The sequence below is a fragment of the Dasypus novemcinctus genome, chromosome 21 (assembly GCF_030445035.2).
Source record: "Dasypus novemcinctus isolate mDasNov1 chromosome 21, mDasNov1.1.hap2, whole genome shotgun sequence".
NCBI lineage: Eukaryota > Metazoa > Chordata > Mammalia > Cingulata > Dasypodidae > Dasypus > Dasypus novemcinctus.
The window spans coordinates 31,298,087-31,319,214 of record NC_080693.1 but is presented as its reverse complement, the minus strand read 5'-3'; the positions used below and the strand labels follow the sequence as shown (position 1 = coordinate 31,319,214).

The window sequence follows — 21,128 nt, the reverse complement described above, 5'->3', positions numbered from 1 at the left end:
TTCTGTAAAGCAGGAACCAGAGGAGCAGATGTAGCTCAAGTGGTTGAGTGCCTGCTTCCCATATACAAGGTCCTGGGTTCAATCTCTGGGGCCTCCTAAACACAAACATACAAATAAACAGGGAAACAGATATGGCTCAAGCATTTGGGCACCTGCCTACCACAGGGGAGGTTCCAGGTTTGGTTCCCAGTGTCTCCTAGAGAAAACAAGCAAGACAGCAGCTGACCTGACAGGATGGAAAAAAGGGCTGGTGCAGCAAGCTGGCACAGCAAGGAGACACAAAGAGGAAACACAATGAGAAACACAACGAGAAACACAACAAAGCAGGGAGCAGAGGTGGCTCAATTGACTGAGCGCCTCTCTGCCACATGGGAGGTCCCAGCTTCGGTTCCCAGTGTCTACTAAAGAGAAGATGAGCAGACACAGAGCACACAATGAATGGACAGAGAGCATAAAGTGAGTGCAAACAGTGCGGAGGGGGAGAAATAAATAAATAAAATAAACCTTAAAAATATATAAATAAACAAACAAACAAAAAAAACAATTCTCATTGGGGAACGGATATGGCTTAGGTGGTTGAGTGCCTGCTTCCCATGTGTGATGTCCTAGATTCAATCCCAATACCTCCTTAAAAAAAAAAAAAGAAAAAAAAGAGGAAAGTAAAGTAAGAACTGAGAGTACAATAGGAACTAGTAAAGGAAATGAACCAGGGAAGGGAAGATAGCATTCTAGGTAAACAGAACAGCAGATAAAAAAGACTCCAAGGCAGGAGAGAACATAGGGGCACTCCAAGTACTGAGAGCTGGCCACTGTGTCTAAAATGCAGAAGGGGGAAAGCGGACTTGGCCCAGTGGTTAGGGCATGCATCTACCACATGGGAGGTCCGCGGTTCAAACCCCGGGGCCTCCCTGACCCATGTGGAGTTGGCCCACGCGCAGTGCTGATGTGCGCAAGGAGTGCCATGCCATGCAGGGGTGTCCCCTGCATAGGGGAGGCCCACGCGCAAGGAGTGCACCCCATAAGGAGAGCCGTCCAGCGTGAAAGAAAGTGCAGCCTGCCTAAGAATGGTGCCGCCCACATGGAGAGCTGACACCACAAGATGACGCAACAAAAAGAAACACAGATTCCCGTGCCGCTGACAACAACAGAAGCGGACAAAGGGTCCAGGATTTGATCCCCAAGGCCTCCTGACTCATGTGGTAAGCTGACCCACACAGTGCTGCTGCACGCAAGGAGTGCTGTGCCACACAGGGGCAACCCCCACATAGCACGGGTGCCCCACGTGCCCGGCAAGGAGAGCCACTCTGCGTGAAAGGAGTGCAGCCCACCCAGGAGTGGTGCCGCACACACAGAGAGCTGACACAGGAAGATGATGTAACAAAAAAGAGACGTAGTTTCCCAGTGTCACTGGATAATGCAAGCAGATGCAGAAGCACACACAGCAAATGGACACCAAGAGCAGCCAACAGGGAGGAAGGGGAGAGAAATAAATAAATCTTCAAAAAAAATTTTAAAAATAAAATAAAATAAAATGCAGAGTGGTACACGCATGGTACAAAATGAGGCTGGAGAGGCAGATAGGGGCCAGACTATGCAGGGCTTTATAATTAGGGTGACCACATAGTTTACCATCCAAGCCAGAATTCTTTTGAAAGGGAAAGTAGAAGCTAATAATGATCACTCCAGACAATTCATAATGTATGCTAGGAATTTTAGGTGCAGTATCAGATGATGGGCCAAGTGGAAACAGAGATACCAATCAGAAAGCTACTGCTATATCTGAGTTAAGAGACTGGATAAAAGTGGCAATGGCAGAAATAGGTAAAAGGGAAAGAAATTAAGATATATTTAGAAGGGAAGTTTTACAAGATTTGGTGACAGACTGATATGTGAGATGAGGGATGTACTTCACAGATATCTCCTAGGATTACGGCTTGTTCAACAGGATAGACAATGCCATTCACTAAAGTTGGAAATTCTGGCAGAGAACCATTTTGAAGAGAAATATATAAATATAAGCTGTATTTGAGATCTCCAACTGAAGATATTAAGCAAGCAGTGATCTCAAGGTATGGAGTCCATAAAAGAGGTTTGGAGAAATAAATGTGTAAGCCATCTCCAAATAAACAAATGAAGCCCTGACAGAGATGAGACAGTTTAAGAAGAAAATACAAAGACAGAAAAAAGTTTAAAACTAAGCCTTAAAAACAACAACAACAACAAAAAACTGAGCCTGGAAGAATCCTTCAGTTGTACATACATCATTATAAAGGAAGTTTTGTAAGGAGACAGAAAGGCCAGCCAGAGAAAAAGGGAAACCAGAGTAAAAAGTTTTGCCAAAGGAACCAAGATAAGAAGGTATTTATGTAGAAAAGTAATTCAGAGCCAACTGAGAACTGAAAACTGGATTTAGTGACATGAGATCAGTGGGGACATTCTCAACAATCACTTTGATAATAACAGAATAAGAAACCATCCTGGAATGGGGTAATAATTAAGTATGGTAGGAGAAAATGGACACTGAAAAACAGGCAATTCTTTCAAGAAACTGGGTTGTGCAGGGAAGGTGAGAGATGGAACAGTAGAAGTGGTCGGGTTGACAGAGTTTTATTAAATTTTTTCATGTAAATTAAAACTTTAAGATTCTTTTTATGTAGTAAAATGGCTCTTTGCTGTTTACAAGGTTATTTCTGAGTTGCAAAAATTATCTCCTCTTCTCCATGTTTTTAATACTTCCTGTATTCCCCCATTCATTCTTGGCTGCCACAATCAGACAGACAGAAAGGGTAAGGATTTTTTTCTTGCATCTAATGGAAATCTTAGAAGGAAGACATTAACTGCTACAGGTCTGTTAAGACAGATGCATTATTAATTTTTTTTAAAATGGAAGACAAACATGTTTAAAAGTCAATAGGAAATCACAAAAGTCAACATAATGTATGGTTCCACTTATATGAAATGTCCAGAACAGACATCCATAAAGAAAGAAAGTGAATTAGTGGTTGACAGGGACTAGGGAGAGGTAGGAATGAAGACTGACTACTAATAAGTATGGGGTTTTTTTTTGGGGTGATGAAGGTGTTCTGGTGTTAGATAGTGGTGTTGGCTGCCAAGCCTTGTGCCTATATTATAAATGACTAAACTGTACACTTTAAAAAATGATAAATTTTATGGTATGTGAATTATATCTCAATTTTTAAATTATAAGTTAATGGGAAGAAGCTAATCAACAGATATTAAATATTTTAGAGAAGGAATACTTGAGGGTATAAGGTTCCTAAGAAAGGGGGGAAATGATGGAATCCAAAGTACAAATGCGGTCTGTAATTTAATTAGAATATGATGATGATGATGATGGGTCATCCAACAGAATCAAAAGTTCAACCCACAGTCTTTCAAAAGGACCTGAAATATCATCTTCGCCATGTATCCATCATAAGCTAAGTGAAAAGATAATCTCAAAATGAACACTCTAAGAAAAAAAACAGTATTTTCCCCAACAACTCATACTTACAGAGCTTAAGAATCTATAATAAATACAATAGTTTTCAATGGTGATTCTTACATATCCCTAATGGTAAAATTTTGGTAAATCTGACCTATTAAAATTAAAGGCCTTTAAATTATTATTCAAGTACACCATTAATACCCTTTCTACATGTTTAACTCTCTGATACAGAAGACTTACTGAAGACAATGTCAATTTTTCCCCATGGGTCAAATAAGCAACTAAATAGTAATACCAGCCAAAAATAAAGATCCTGGGAAAAGGAGAAAATGACTATCACTGATGACCATAAATTAACTGAATAACCAAAAATCCTACTGACAATTTAATGATACTACTTTGATCAATCCAGTTGACCTCTTAAACGCAGATTCCTGTGCTAATTAAAGAGCAAATGACAAGAAAGAAAAACCTAATAGTCCAAACACCTCTTTGCCCTTTCCAAGTACAGTTAAGAGCACCACAATTTCCCAGTAAAACTCAGTGACTGATTCTAAAACTCAGTGAAACTTTTTTATAAAAAAAACTAGTAGTAAGATAAACAGTTAAATAAATTTAGGTTTTTATTACAGGAAATTTAGGGACAATCTGAAAAGGAGCTGGTTAAATAAGTTATACATTCATCCAAGAGGAACTTACAACAGTAATTAAAAGGAGTATGATTGAGCTAATGTACATATATAAGTATGGAGAGGAGGTGCTTAATTTATTAAGTAGGAAAAAATAAGTTTGAGCAGTATACATTTATATTATAATGGTACTCTTGTAAAAATAAAACCCTGTATTTGTGTATGCATAGAGAAAATCTGGAAAGGTAAGTACCATCTCTGGATGTGGGAGGATAGATGAGTGGGTAGGATACTTTCATTCTTCTCATATTTTTGTATTTTTTTAATACATTTTATGTAATATCACTTTCATAATAATAAATGTTTTGTAATTGTGGAAAATGTATAAAATATAATGTTAAGTGGGGGGAATAAAACTCCATGACTGAATCTATACCAAAATTACAATCACAAAAATTATTACATATGCATAAGACAAAGGCTAGAAAGAAACATAGATAGTAAACTAATCTAACCTTTTGGGGTAGTGGAACTATGACCCTACAACCTTTTTCTTTTATGTATGCAGCATTACTATTGTAAGTGTAATTTAAGAGGGATATATATTTCCATAATTTTTTCATTATTTAAGGACTTGAAAAAGTATGTACAATAAGAAGTAATTCCTTCTTCAAAAACAGAAAACAGGTCTTTAGTTTCAGAGTACTTGCTTTCCATGAAAGTAAGCTATTTCTGTTGGGAGACCAAACCAAGATATTTCCCAAGGTGACAAAAGCCACCAAAAGATAATACCGCAACCTAAGCATTAATCACATAGCTTCAAAAGACATTTGGGGCAGGAGGAAGAGCAATATAATCAATGTTTTCCTAGTGCCTTCAAAGAGAGTTGTTGCTTACATTTACAGCTATTATTAAAAAATACCTATATTCATATTCAGCATGATAGCCTAGAAGACACAACTTATTAACAAAGAACTATATCCTAATCACCAAAAAAATACAAAATATCAAGTATAGGCTAGTCTAACTGAATAAAGTAAACTGAAAGTTAATGAAGAGCCTATTTTCAGACTGTTGGCAAAATGAGTAGCCACTTCTAAGAAAACAGAAACACTAATCCGAGGGTTGAAAATCCTTTTATAGGACAAAGTCGAGCAATCCAAATTCACTAGTTAAGTATCTAGGTCACTTTAGCACCTTGGGACATTTAAAACTCTGAACACAGTCAAAATCTTTTTTCATTCGCATTTCTGAGATCACAGGGAGGCATAGGAACTAAAATTAGCTATCACGTTGAAATTAGCAATTTATTCCATCAGTCTTTGTTGTTTAACACATCAAGCTTCACAAAATAGCCTATTGTCAACAGACATGTCAGATTTTCCCAGAATGAGTCCTGCTCTGCTATTAATGAAAAAAGTATTCTCGGGGAAGCGGATTTGGCTCAACAGATAGTGTCCGCCTACCACATGGGAGTTCCAGGGTTCAAACCCAAGGTCTCCTGAACCATGTGATGAGCTGATCCACACGCAGTGCTGCTGCACACAAGGAGTGCCATGCCATGCAGGAGTGCCCCACATTGGTGCACCCCACGTGCAAGGAGTGCGCCCTAAAAGGAGAGCACTGCGAAAAAAGTGCAGCCTGCTCAGGAGTGGTGCCACACACACACAGAGCTGATGAAGCAAAATGACACAACAAAAGAGAGAGGCAGTTTCCCAGTGCCACTGAGGGTGCAAGCGGACACAGAATACACAGCAAGTAGACACAGAGAGCAGACAACAGGGTGTGGAAGGGGAGAGAAAAAAATAAAAATAAATCTTTAAAAAAAAGAAAAAGTATTCTCATTATAGATTGGACACTGGAAGGATATTCTGTGGTGGAAACAGCAATAGTCCTAGTACTGTAGAGGTTGAACCTGATGTAGCAATAACACAGGCTGAAAACTCCCAACCTTGCCCCAGCATTGATTTCTATTTATTAGACAGTCTCGGAGGTGCTAAAAATGGTACATTCACACAGTATGACAAAGACCCTCAATGCCAGCCTTTGGTTTAAAAAAGAACGGGCTCAATTAAACTACAGGAGGTTTTTACGGGGTTGCTTATTATGAAAAAGCACAAACAAAAATCTAATTGCAATGGTCAAATATGATTATAACAGTAGTGACGGGTATAGGGAGAAAAACAGAACTATCACACCAGCAATCCTTATTACCTTATCATTTATACCAGGCTTAATATCAGGAAAAGCATCTATCATTTACTAAATGTCTACAATGTCCCAGTAACTTTAAATGTATTACTGCTAAACTTTATGACTATCATCCTTTTACCCCTCATTTTAATATGAGGACATTCAGTCTCACACAAGCTAAGAAAATTACCTAGTCTCACAGCTAGTAAGCGGCACCCTCAAGACCGGTACTTAGGACAAGTGGCTCTTTTTACAACACCTCCTGCTTCCCTTGAGAGAGCACTTAAGAGTCAAGGAAATGAACGACACTCCAAAATATCTCAGAGCTAATGTTTTGTATCATATTCCTTTTCCATCATTAGCTGGGTTTATATTTTAGAAATTATTTTTTCATACATCTCATGGAGTTAAGTAAAAAGTTATTATAAATTAGAGTATAAACATGGTCTTATACATAGAAAAAAAATCCATCAAAAAGCTGTTAGGGAAGTGGATGTGGCTCAAGCGACTGAGCTCCCGCCTACCACATGGGAGGTTCCTGGTTCGGTTCTTGGTGCCTCCTAAAGAACACAGCAAGCTGGCGCAACGAGCAGGCACAGCAAGCTGATTCAACAAGAGACACAAGTAGAAAAATATAATAAGAGACCTAACAAAGCAGGGAGCAGAGGTTCCCTGTGCCTCCTAGAGAGGATGAGCAAGACAGTTGACATGACAGGCAGGTGCAGTGAGCTGGCACAACAAGTTGATGCAACAAGAGACACAAGAAGGAAAAACACAATGAATGACACAAAAAGCAAAGAATGGAGGTAGCTCAAGCAAGTAGGTGCCTCCCTCCCACATTGGCAGTTCAAGGTTCAGTTTCTGATGCCACCTAAAGTAACAAGGAAGACAAACCAGACACAGCAAGTGCAAACAATAAGTAAGAGGGGGAAATAAATAAATAAAAATCAATCTTTTAAAAAAAAAAAAAAGCTGTTAGAGGGGAGCACATGTGGCTCAAGCAGTTAAGCACATGCTTCCCACATGGGAGGCCCCAGGTTTGGTCCCCAGTGCCTCCTAAAAAAAAACAAAAAAACAAACAAAAAGCACACAAACGAGAAAACCAACTCAGGGGAATGGATATGGCCCAGTCATTGAGCACCAGCTTCTCACATACAAGGTCCTGGTTCAATCTCAGTTCCAGTACCTTAAAAAATAATAATAATTAAATAAAATAATAATAAAAAAAGCTGTTAGAGCTAATAAATTGAGTCAAGTTGCAGGATACAAGTTCAACACAAAAATCAGTTGTATTTCTATATACTAGCAATGAACATTCCAAAAAGGAAATAAAGTAAACAATTTCATTTACAAGAGGATCAAAAAGAATAAAATATTTCAACAAATTATGCCGGGAAAACTGGATATCCACATGCCAAAAAAAAAAAAAAAATAGAACCCTACCATATACCATATATTAAAATTAACTCAAAATGGATCAACGGCTAAAACCATAAAACTCTTGTAAGAAAATATAGGGGAAAATCTTCATAACTTTGGATTTGGTTATGGATACTTATACATGACAACAAAAGTGCAAGCAACAAAAGGAAAAATAAATTGGATTTCATTAAAATTAAATTCTTGTGTATCTAGGGACATTACCAAGAAAATAAAAAGAGAACCTACCGATACAGTGGCAAATCATACCTGAGTTTAATATCCAAAATACATAAAGAACTCCTAAAACTCAACAACAAAAAGATAAACAACCCAAAAAAAATGGGCAAAGGATTTCAACAGACATTTCTCAAGAGAAGATACACAAATGGCCAATAAATACATGACAGGTTGTTCAACATCATTAGCCAAACAAAGCTTCTAGAACTCATAAATGAGTTTAGTAAAGTCGCAGGTTATAAGATCAATGAGCAAAAATTGCTAGCATTTCTGTACACCAATAATGAGCAAGATCAGGAGGAAATCAAGAAACAAATACCATTCACAATAGTAAATAAAAAAATCAAATACTTAGGAATAAATTTAACTAAAGAGGTAAAAAACTTATACACCGAGAACTATACAAGACTGTTCAAGGAAATCAAAGAAGACCTAAATAAATGGAAGAATATTCCTTGTTCATGGATAGGAAGACTGAATATTATTAAGATGTCTATCCTACCAAAACTGATCTACACATTCAATGCAATCCCAATAAAAATCAACACAGCCTTCTTTAAGGAACTAGAAAAACTAACTATGAAATTTATTTGGAAAGGAAAGAGACCCCGAATAGCCAAAGACATACTGAAAAAGAAAAACGAAATTGGAGGAATCACACTACCCGACTTCAAAACATACTACAAAGCTACAGTAGTGAAAACAGCATGGTATTGGCATAAGGAGAGACACACAGACCAATGGAATCAAATTGAAAGCTCAGATATAGAACCTCACATATATAGCCATATAGTATTCGATAAAGCCATCAAACCCTCTCAACTGGGAGAGAGTGGCCTATTCAACAAATGGTGCCTAGAGAACTGGATAGCAATATGTAGAAGAATGAAAGAGGATTACCATCTCACACCTTATACAAAGATCAACTCAAGATGGATCAAAGATCTAAATACAAGAGCCAAGACCATAAAAACCTTGGAAAGCAGTGTAAGGAAACATCTACAGGACCTTGTAATAGGAAATGGATTCATGAATATCACACCAAAAGCATGAGCAGCAAAAGAACTAATAGATAAATGGGACTTCCTTAAAATGAAATCCTTCTGCACCTCAAAGGAGTTTGTCAAGAAAGTAAAAAGGGAGCCAACACAGTGGGAGAAAATACTTGGCAACCATATATCTGATAAGAAACTTATAACTTGCATATATAAAGAACTCCTATATCTTGAAAATAAAAAGATAAACAACCCATTTAAAAAATGGGAAAAAGATTTAAACAGACACTTCTCCAAAGAAGAAATACAAATGGCTAAAAAGCACATGAAAAAATGTTCCAAATCTCTAGCTATCAAGGAAATGCAAATCAAAACTACAATGAGATACCATCTTACTCCCATAAGATTGGCAGCTATGAAAAAAACAGAAGAATACAAATGCTGGAGAGGATGTGAAGAAAGGGGAACACTCATCCACTGCTGGCGGGAATGCAGAAGGATCCACCCATTCTGGAGGACAGTTTGGCGGTTTCTCAAAAAACTAACCATAGATTTGCCATGTGACCCAGCAATACCACTGCTGGGTATATACCCAGCAGAACTGAAAACAAGGACACAAACCGATATATGTACACCAATGTTCATAGCAGCATTGTTCACTATCGCCAAAAGTTGGAATCAACCCAAATGCCCATCAACAGATGAGTGGATCAATAAAATGTGGTATATACACACAATGGAATACTACTCGGCTATAAGAACAAATACACTATAAACACACGTGATAACATGGATGAATCTTGAGAACCTTATGTTGAGTGAAGTAACCCAGGCATTGAAGGACAAATACTACATGAACTCAATGACATGAAATAAGAAAACTGCCTCAAAGAGCTAGAGACTGAACGATAGGCTTACAGGAAATCGGGGGGTGGAGGAAGGATGTGAGCCGACGTCTGCAGGGGTGGAATTTATGATGAGCTGGGAGAAGTTTTGGATCACAGAGTGGTTCAACAATGGCAGCGGAGGAATACTGGTATAGAATACTATCGACAGGTGATATATGGCTGACAGGGAGCTGTACAGGGCATATGTCCAGGGTGCATGGTAATGTTTGGATATACTCATAGTGGCAACAATTAAAAACTACAGCTGGGGGGGTACTGAGTTCCTGGCCGGAGGTGCTCTGTCGTGGTCCCTAGGGGAACAGCGGCAATCCCCCAGGTGCAACGGTAAGGACCAGGAAGGAATGAGAGTCCAACAGGGAGAACATGATACTAATGACTATGCTTGTGAGCCTATATGCCTGAAATAAGAACAAGGCCTAGAGCAGCACTGTGCCTGGGAATTTCCTCCTGACAGCCTTCATATTACTCAAATGTGGCCAGTCTCGAAGCCAAACTCAGCATGTAGATGCAGTGCATTCCCCCCAGCGTGGGACATGACACCCGGGGATGAGCCTCCCTGGCACCGAGGGATCACTACCAAATACCAGCTGAAGATGGAACTAGAAAATGACCTTGAATTAAAGGTTCAATGCGGATCAGCAGAATATCCCTGTCTACATATAATAACATGACTTTAAAATGCTGTTTGACCTAATGTAAGGGGGAAATGGAAAGCAGAAATGAGTTTATATGGCTACGAGTCTCTAAAAAAGTCTGGAGGCTGTCAGAAGGATTGCCCCTGTGCACAGCTAAGCAGAGTCTGGGAGACAGATTGAGTGGACGCAATCCCCAGGTGTTGGTTCCTTTGAGGGCTGAAGAGACCCACGGGTTCTATGGTCATGGCAGACGGGGTTCACTGCCATGTCAGATGGCCCTTCTTTGGAGCTGGTGTTTCTGCGTGATGGAACTGGACTCAGATGGGATCTCTTTTCATAAGACTTTCATTCTACTTTACTGGAATTGTAGTTGGTGTTGGGGTTTAAGATATATTTAGGGAATTTGAATCTCTGGACTGACAATAGGATAGCCAGGCCCTGAGCGTCAACAGACTCCAGCTCCTACAATCTGATTTATTGGACTCACCTCACTCAGCCAAGATGGAGTTGAAGAAGAACAACCACCACACCATGGAGCCTAGAGTGCCTACAACTGAAAGCAGGAGGATTGCATCCAGTATCCATGTGGAATCTGAGCCTCCTCCTGACATAGAGGTGCAACAGACACAACCAGTCCAAGGCCCACAGAGAAAAGGTGGCATTGGAATGGGAAAAGTAGACACGGTGGCCAATGGATATGGGGAATGGCAGGAAGAGATGAGATGTGGAGGTGCCTTTGGGACTTGGAGTTGTCCTGGATGGTGCTTCAGGGGCAATCACCGGACACTGTAAATCCTCCCAGGGCCCACTGGATGGAATGTGGGAGAGTATGGGCCATGATGTGGACCATTGACCATGAGGTGCAGAGATGCCCAGAGATGTACTTACCAAATGCAATGGATGTGTCACGATGAAGGGAGTGAGTGTTGCTGGGGGGGGAGTGGTGGGGTGGGGGTGGTGGGGTTGAATGGGACCTCATATAATTTTTTTTTAATGTAATATTTTTACAAAATCAATTAAAAAAAACAAACATCAATAGCCATTAGGGAAATGCAAATCAAAACCACAATGAGATACTTATCTCACACCCACTATGATAGCTATTATTAGAAAAAAACAAAACAGAAAATAACAAGTGCTGGAAAGGATGTGGAGAAATCGGAACACTCGTATACTGTTAGTAGAAATGTAAAATGATGCAGTCACTGTGGAAAACAGTATAGCAGTTCCTCAAAAAGCTAAACATTGAATTACCATATGACTCGGCAGTCAGAATCCTAGATATATCCAAAAGAACTGAAAGAAGGGACTCAGATAATTTTACATCAATGTTCATAGCAGCATTAGTCACAACAGCCAAATAGTGGAAACAATCTAAGTGTCCACCAACAGATGGATAAACAAAATATGGTATATCCGTACAAGGGAATATTATTCAGCCATAAAAAGGAATGAAATGCTGATACATGCTAACATAGTTGAACCTTGAAAATATTATGCTAACTGAATTGTATGGAAATTAGAAAAAAAAACAAAACCCATGGAATTTCACTACATGGCTTAGATATGGTAAATTATGGATTTTTTTTTTTTAAGATTTATTTTTATTTATTTAATTTCCCTCCCCTCCCCCGGTTGTCTGTTTTCTGTGTCTTTTTTTTTTGCTGCGTCTTGTTTCTCTGTCCGCTTCTGTTGTCGTCAGCGGCACGGGAAGTGTGGGCGGCGCCATTCCTCGGCAGGGGGGCTCCCTCCTTCACGCTGGGCGGCTCTCCTTATGGGTGCACTCCTTGCGCGTGGGGCTCCCCTACACGGGGGACACCCCAGCGTGGCACAGCACTCCCTGTGCGCATCAGCACTGCGCATGGGCCAGCTCCACACGGGTCAAGGAGGCCCGGGGCTTGAACTGCGGACCTCCCATGTGGTAGACGGACGCCCTAAACACCGGGCCAAAGTCCGTTTCCCAACTATGGACTTTAGTTAATAACACTTTTATAAAAATATGCTTTCATCCATTGCAATGTTCCACACCAATACAAAGTGTTAAAGGACAGTATATGGCAATTCTGTATTTTAAGTATGATTGTTCTGTAAACCTATAAACCTCTAATAAAGGAAAGTATCTCATTTTGTTCATATATTAAAAAAAAAAAAATTATGCTAACCAAAATAAACCAGGAACAAAAGGATAAGTATTGTATGATTCCACTTACATGAAATATCTGTGGGTAAATAAATTCATAGAGACAGAAAAAAGATTAGTGATTGCCAGGGGTTGAAGTTGGAGAAAATGCAGAACTGCTTTAATGGGTAGAGTGTTTACGTTTTGAGTGATGAAAAAGTTTGGTAATGGTTGATGCTGATGGTAGCACAATATTGTAAACGTACTTAATACACTCAACAGTATACTTAAAAATGGTTAAGATGGAAAACTTCGTTTTATATATATATATGTTATACAATAAAAATAAACTAGTTTTAAAAACCATAAAATACTTTGAATTAAATTTAATCAAGGATATACAAGACTGCTGGCGGCGGACTTGGCCCAGTGGTTAGGGCGTCCATTTACCACATGGGAAGTCCGCGGTTCAAACCCTGGGCCTCCTTGACCCATGTGGAGCTGGCCCATGCGCAATGCTGATGCATGCAAGGAGTGCCGTGCCACGCAGGGGTGTCCCCGCGTAGGGGAGCCCCATGTGCAAGGAGTGCGCCCTGTAAGGAGAGCTGCCCAGGAATGGTGCCCCACACACGGAGAGATGACACAACAAGATGATGCAACAAAAAGAAACACAGATTCCCATGCCGCTGACAACAAAAGAAACGGACAAATAGACACAGAGAACAGACAACCGGGGTGGGGGGGGGAGATAAATAAATAAATCTTTAAAAAAACAAACAGATATACAAGGCTTATACACTGAAAACTAAAAAATATTACTGAAAGAAATTAAAGACCTAAGTAAATGGAAAGATAGCCTGTGATCACGCGTTAAACAACTTAATATTGTTATGAGATAGCAAATACCCCGCAATCTACAAATATTAAGCAATCCATATCAAAATCCCAACAGCCAGTTTTGCAGAAATGGAACAGATCATCCTCAAATTCACAAGGAAATATATGTGACCCCAAATTGCCAAAACAGTCTTCAACAAATGGACCTGGGGGGAAGCAGATTTGGCTCAACTGATAGAGCATCCACGTACTACATGGGATAGAGCATCCACGTACTACATGGGAAGTCCAGGGTTCAAACCCAGGGCCTCCTGGCCCATGTGGTAAGCAGGCCCACGCACAGTGCTGATGTGTGCAAGGAGTGCCATGCCATGCAGGGGTGTCCCACATGTAGGGGAGCCCCACACGCAAGGAGCATGCCCCCACAAGGAAAGCTGCCCCGTGCGAGAAAAGCACAGTTCGCCCAGGAGTGGCACCGCACACGCGGAGAGGGGATGCAGCAAGATGACGCAACAAAAAGAGACACACTGGCACCACTGACAAGAACGCAAGCAGACACAGAAGAACACACAGCGAATGGACACAGAAAACAGACAATGGCAGGGGGGCAGGGGGGGGGGGAGATAAATAAAATAAATAAATCTTAAAAAAAAACAGGGCTTGGGAAAACTGGATATCCAAGCACTAAAGAATGAAGTTGGACTCTTACCAAATGACATATAAAAAGATTAACTCAAAATGGGTCAAAGACCTAAATTTAAGAGCTAAAACTACAAAAATCAGAAGAAAAAATAATAGCAAATCCTCATGACCCTGGGTTTGGCAATGGTTTTTTAAATATGACAGCATTAAGTACAAGTAAAAAAGAAAAAACAGATAAACTGAGTGTAGCAGTTGGATGGCTATGAATTCCAAAAATAGATATCGGATTATGTTTGTAATCTGGTCTGCAGCTGGGCGTGATTAAATTATGATTAGGGCTTTGACTGGGCCATGTCATTAGGGTGTTGAGTTCCCACCCCTTGGTAGGTGGGGATTCACAGATAAAAGGCATGGCAAAGGACAGAGTTGGGGTTTTTAAATAGATACTGGATTTTTAAATTTTATTTTATTTATTTCTCTCCCCTTCCCCACCCCCCCACCCCGCCCTGGTTGTCTGTTCTCTGTGTCCATTTGCTGCGTGTTCTTTTGTCCACGTCTCTTATTGTCAGCAGCACAGAAACCTGTGTCTCTTTTTGTTACGTTCTCCGTGTGTGCAGCCCCATTCCTGGGCAGGCTGAAATTTCTTTAGCGCTGGGCAGCTCTCCTTACAGGGCACACTCCTTGCGCGTGGGGCTCCCCTACACGGGGGATGCCTCTGCATGGCACGGCACTCCTTGTGCGCATATCAGCACTGTACGTGGGCCAGCTCTACACGGGTCAAGGAGGTCTGAGGTTTGAACCACGGACCTCCCATGTGGTAGACAGATGCCCACATCACTGGGCCAAGTCTGCTTCCCAAGTTGGGGGTTTTTGATGTTGGAATTTTGATATTGGAGTTTGATGCTGAAGCCTTAAGCTAGAGCCCTGGGAAGTAGACTCACAGAAGAAACCGAAGCAAGCCCCAGGAAGAGAGGACTGCTGAGCCCAGGAAAAAGCAAGCTCTGGGAAGAGAGGAACCCAGGAAGCCTGAACCCTCACAGATATCAGCAGCCATCTTGCTCCAACACATGAAAATGACTTTGGTGAAGTAACTTATGCTCATGGCTGGTATCTGTAAGCTACTACCCCAAATAAACATCGTTTAAAAAAACAACCAATTTCTGGTATTTTGCATCAGCACCCCTTTGGCTGACTAATACACTGAACTTCATCAAAATTTAAAAACTTTTGGGAAACGGACTTGGCCCAGTGGTTAGGGCGTCCGTCTACCACATGGGAGGTCGGCGGTTCAAACCCCGGGCCTCCTTGACCCGTGTGAAGTTGGCCCATGCGCAGTGCTGATGTGCACACGGAGTGCCCTGCCACGCAGGGGTATCCCCCGCGTAGGGTAGCCCTACGCGCAAGGAGTGCACCCATAAGGAGAGCCGCCCAGCGTGAAAAGAAAGTGCAGCCTGCCCAGGAATGGCGCCACCCACACTTCCCGTGCCGCTGACGACAACAGAAGCGGACAAAGAAACAAGACGCAGCAAATAGACACAGAGAAGGGACAACCAGGGGAGGGGGGGGGAATTAAATAAATAAAATAAAAATCTTTAAAAAAAAAAATTTAAACTTTTGTACTTTAAAGAATACCATCAAGAAAGTATAAAGATTACCCACAAAATGGGAGAAAATGTCTGCAAATCATATTATCTGATTAGGGTCTAATATCCAGAATATATAAAGAACACTTAGAATTCAACAACAAAAAGACAAGTAACCTAATTTAGAAATAGGCAGGGGAGCAGATGTGGCTCAAATGGTTGAATGCCTGCATCCCATGTACAAAGTCCTAGGTTCGATTCCCAGTAACTCTTAAAAACAAAAACAAAACAAACAAACAAAAACCAACTCAAAGGAAGCTGGTGTAGCCTGCCGGCTTCCCAAATACGCAGTCCTCCTAGGTTTAATCCCCAACCCTAGTACCTCAAAAAAAAAAAGGGGTAGAGGAAGGACTTGAATAGATATTCTCCAAAGAGGATATACAAATGGCCAATAAGCACATGAAAAGACTGTCCACATTATTAGTCATTAGAAATACGCACAGTGAGATACAACTTCATATCCATTAGGGTGGTCATAGAATTACTGTATGATCCAGCAATTCAAGTCTTAGGTATATATCTAAAAGAATTGAAAACAGGTGTTCAAACAAAAACTTTTAGACGAATGTTCATTAAGTTTTCGTTGCTACTGTTTTGGGGGTTTTTTGCTTGTTGTTTTTGATCATTTGCTCATTGTCTGTTTTGTTTTGTTTTTTTTAAAGATTTATTTTTATTCTCCCCCCACTGCCATTGCCCGTTCTCTGTGTTAATTCACTGTGTATTCTTCTGTGCCTGCTTGTATTCTCATTAGGCAGCTCCAGGAACTGATTCTGGGACCTTCCAGAGTGGGAGAGAGATGATCACTTTCTTGCGCCACCTGAGCTCCCTGTTGTGCTATGTCTTATTTTCTCTCCTCTGTATCTCTTGTTGTATCATCTTCCTGCACCAGCTCTCCACATCGGCCAGCACTCCTGCATGGGGCAACACTTCCGCACGGGGTGGCAATCCCATGCAGGGTGGCATTCCCATGTGAGCTGGCACTCTGCATGGGCCAGCCCGCCACACAGACCAGCTTGCCCTCACCAGGAGGCCCTGGGCTTTGAACCATGGACCTCCCATCTAGTAAACAGTAGCCCAACTGCCTGAGCCACATCTGTTTCCCTGTTTTTTTCTTTAGGAGGCACAGGAACTGAACCCGAGACCTCCCACATAGAAGGCAGGCACTCAACCACTGGAGCCATATCCACCCAACAGTTTTATTCACAATAGCCAAAAGGTGAAACAATCCACATTTATAATATATATTATATTATAATATGCTATAATAATATAATAAGAACATTCTATCAAGGCTGACATTCTTCAGTAACTTCCACATAAGCAAAGAGGAAGGAGAGTGATGGAAGTAGACAGGTTATTTACACTAAAGAAAAGTACCTCTCCTTTCTCCTATATCTATCATAGGTTCCTTCTAAACCAACTATACATATGCCCATACTGTTCTCAACCTTAAGAAAAAAGGAGCATATGAGGGACTTGCTGTCCCAGAACTTGCCTTGTGTGAAGAAGGCAGTTCACTAAGCACTCCCACAGCATTCTAAAATACAAGGAAAAATATCTCCAGGAGGAACGGGTGTGGCTCAAGCAGTTGAGTGTCTGCCTCCCACATGGGAGGTCCAAGTTTCAGTTCCCAGTGCTTCCTAAAGAAAAACAAACAAATACCAAACACACAACGAGCAGACAATGAGTAAAAACAAACGAGCAGTGAGCAGAAGTGACTCAAGCAGTTGAGCACTGGCCTCCCACATACACAGTCCCAGGTTCAATTTCTGGTACCAGTCCCTCAAAAAAAAAAAAGTCTCCAAATTATGTCAAAAAATATTTCTATGGTATGTATTTCATTATGCTAAAAATCTTTTTTTTTCCATCTTTATTGAGAATTGTCTCTTTTATCCACATAAAGTAGTTCTCTTTTTCCAATCTGATGCTCTTTTTAGCTTTATACTCTACTTGACCTGATAGTAGTAGTATGACTAGGGAACTCTCATTTGCCCAGTATAGTTTTGCCCATCTCTTTATTTTTCACTTTTCTATCATTTCAGGTGTGCCACTTAGTAAATTTTGTAAAGGAATTATTGAGATACATTCAACAAATATTACTGAATGTCTATTACTTGCAAGACACCTTCAATCCACTTAATTATGTTGTGAAAATTTTCTTTGGTCAAACTGCTCAAGTCACTAGCCATCTTAAATTCCTCCTCTGCTTCCTGAATGTCTGAGGAATCAAGTCCATCATAATTTTTTTAAGAATTCTTTGCTTTAATCAGTGTTCTTTTCCACAAGAAAAATCAGTAGCTTCTCACTGTTGGTTGTCAAGTCCATTCTAATTTGCAAGCTATCAAAGACTGTTTGTGACCAGTTCTTGGTTTTCCTTTCAGTCTCATTTTCTGTTATTCTCCAACCTGCTATTGTTCATCTACTTTAGCCCCGCCGGCATACAGTTCTCAAATCTTAATATGCAGTTCACAATTTCTGCTCTCTATCCTAAGAATTCTTTCACCCTTCAATTTCATTTTTCCATATTCAGCTCAAAAGACCTGGAATCTTCACTAACACCATGCCCACCACTGCTGCTCTATGACTCTCTCTTCAGACTCACATTTTCAACTGTTTACTAAATACCTCCACTGGGATTGCCCCCAGACTTCTCAGATTTGATATGCCCCAAATGAAAATACCCTCTGCCCCCAAATTCTCTCATTCTCCCTTGATCCCTACTTTAGTAAATGGTACACCATCTATCTTCTTGCCTAAGCCCTACCTAGGGCCTCTATTTTTAGAAAAGGCCATAAGGAGACTATCAGGAGGAAGGAAACAGAGGTCAGCAAAATGTCTAAAGCCCCAAGATCCTATTCCTTACCTTTCCTCTTCTCCCCAAACCCTGCTCCTCTTCTCCACAGCTAAATCACCACACGTAGCCCTAGGCAGGTTTGCAATTTCCAATCCCCTACGTAACCCCCACAGAGTTTAGGAATGGTTCCTTCTCATAGGCATAACATACCTATCGTTCCTATACCATTATCATAATTTTTGCCATTTCCGGAAGCACCTACACTACTATTTTCTTCATTTTTAAAAATCAACATTTTAAACTTAAATTTAGCAGCTTATTAAGTAACAATATCTATGAAATCATAGTTTTAATATCCTGGGTTAAAACTTTCTTACCTCTCATCAAAATAAACACATATTAAAATAACAACTTTAGACCCTCATTGGTCACCAAGTTTCAGATCTAAAATCTCTGCACTTACTGTGGACATCAGTTTATAACAAGAGGTTTGTTATAAAGCGAGAAAGAAATATAAAAGCATTGAGTCCAGTCGCCTCATTTTGTAGATTAAAATGCTGAGATCCAGAGAGGGTAGTAATTTGTCAAATAGGAAGTTTAATGAAATGTCCAGGACCAGAATTCAGGGCTACAATCAATCTAGCACACTTCCCACTACACTGTGTGTCCATTCAGAGTATGCTAGAATGACATGGTATGAAGTGCTCTTTATCTGTTACCTACCTCACTCTTCCATTCAGGTTTATCTGAATATGCTGCTTAAAATCTGGATATTTGGATGCAAGATATGCAAAGTCAGGAGGTTTGTCCTTGTATCTATTTCTTGCATGCATTGATTTACTCAGAGCCATCCTTAAAAAGAAAAGAAAGGAAAAAATCAGCATATTTAGTTAAAAATAATCGGGAAAAGTTATAGATGCCAAGTCAATCAATACAGCCAACACATCTCTGCAAATCAAGTGAGAAAGCAGAATTTCCATTTTCAAAATGTATACAGGGAAACAATGTGGCGCAAGCAATTGAGCTCCCATTAAACACAGGGGGTGGGCGCCCAGGTTCAGTTCTGGTGCCTCCTGGATAGGATAAGCAAAATAGTGAGCTGGTATTAAGGACTGCAGGGCAAGATGACACAAAAAGAGGACGCAACAAGGAGACATAAAGAAGAAATACAATGAGAGAGACAACAAAGCAGGGAATGGCGGTGACTCAAGCAATTGAGTGCCTCTCTCTCACATGGAAGGTCCTAGGTTTGGTTCCCAGTGCCTCCTGAAGAGAAGACGAGCAGACAGACAGCACACAGTGAATGGATACAAAGAGCAGACAGTGAGCACAAACAATGGGGGGAGGGGAGAATAAATAAATAATAAATAGGGAAGCAGATGTGCCTCAAGCAATAGGGTTTCTGCCTACCATATGGGAGGACCTGGGTTCAATACCTGGGGCCTTCTAGTAAAAAAGAAAAAGAGAAAGCATGCCTGTGTGGCAAGCCAGTGCCTGCTCAGCAAGCTGAGGGTCCAAACAGTGAGCCAGTGTTTGCGCAGCGAGCCGAGTGTCCGCACAGCAAGCCAGTGCCCACACGGCAAGACAAAGCCCACACAAGTGAGTCATGCAGCAAGATGATGATATAACAAAAGAGAGACAAAGGAGAAAGTCAAGGTGAAGCACAGCAGAGACCAGGACTAAGGTGGCGCAGGTAACAGGGAACCTCTCTCCACATCAGAGGTCCCTAGGATAGAGTCCCATTGAATCCTAGGAGAAAGATGAGAAGAAAAGACAAAAAGAGAAACAGATACAGAAGATCACACAGCAAATGGACAGAGACAGCAAAAACAGCAGGGCGGTGGAAGAGGAAGGGAAGAAAAATAAATATTAAAAAAATATGTATACAACAGGAGACATATGGAAAGATAGAGGATTAGTGAGGCAGAGGACTCACTTCTCTCCCAGGACAGGCAGAAACTGTTTGGAAAACTGTTCTAGGGCTTAGGACACCAGGGAAAGGCTAGAAACCACCCAGAAGGAATGGAGTCTCAGCTGGCTGGAAAAATCCTGTGAGTAAGGCTGCAGCAGTACCTGTTGGTGCCCATGCCCCCACTTTCAGAGCAAACAGCACTGGGTCTTCTGGTCCCTGGCCAACACCTATAGACGGGGACTGCAGGTGTCATTTTCCCCAACAAAGGGGAGACAGAAAAAACAGCCTATGGCAAATTCAGATTTTGGCCAGCAAACTTAATCCACTGCTTTGGAGGGGTTCCACACTTCCTGATCAGGTAGGGCCATGACACTGTTTGCCCTGAGAGCCAGTAGGGAACTAAAGATAATGTGTCTTCTCAAATACCTTCCCTACTGCCCTGGGCTGGCTGCTGAGGACATAGAGGAAGGGAGAGATATTGCAGCCAGCCAAGGGAGGAGAGTAGCCTCTGAGAAAGTTGCTTGGCGGGCCCTGAGGACACTGCTTCTGTAGGGCCCACCTGAGCCTTGTTACAGTGAATGCACTGCCCCCTAGCTTCTGGGGTCTGAGCTGAGACGGCGGCCGAAGAGCACCATCTGCTGGCAGAAGAGGAAAGTTCATGCAAAGAAAAGAAAAAGTAATAAACACAAGAAGCAATCCGGTGCTTTTACTGCT

The 21,128-nt window shown here is 41.0% G+C and overlaps 1 protein-coding gene and 1 non-coding gene across 4 annotated transcripts in view; both read right to left on the bottom strand.

The window, feature by feature from the left end:
* METTL16 (methyltransferase 16, RNA N6-adenosine) overlaps nt 1–21,128 on the bottom strand; it is a 102,332-nt gene that overhangs the window by 70,905 nt on the left and 10,299 nt on the right. For 2 of the 3 annotated variants that reach the window (XM_058283062.2, XM_071210430.1), the window contains exon 2: nt 19,226–19,354. In XM_058283062.2, the coding sequence (XP_058139045.1) occupies nt 19,226–19,353 (128 nt within the window). In that variant the 5' untranslated portion in view covers nt 19,354. Of the gene's footprint in view, nt 1–17,203; nt 17,349–19,225; nt 19,355–21,128 lie in introns of those variants that run through there. The other variant, XM_071210429.1, reaches the window with a different exon arrangement.
* LOC111761998 (small nucleolar RNA SNORA31) lies at nt 2,735–2,866 on the bottom strand. The gene has a single exon (XR_002795219.1). It is a non-coding gene; the product is annotated as a small nucleolar RNA SNORA31 (small nucleolar RNA).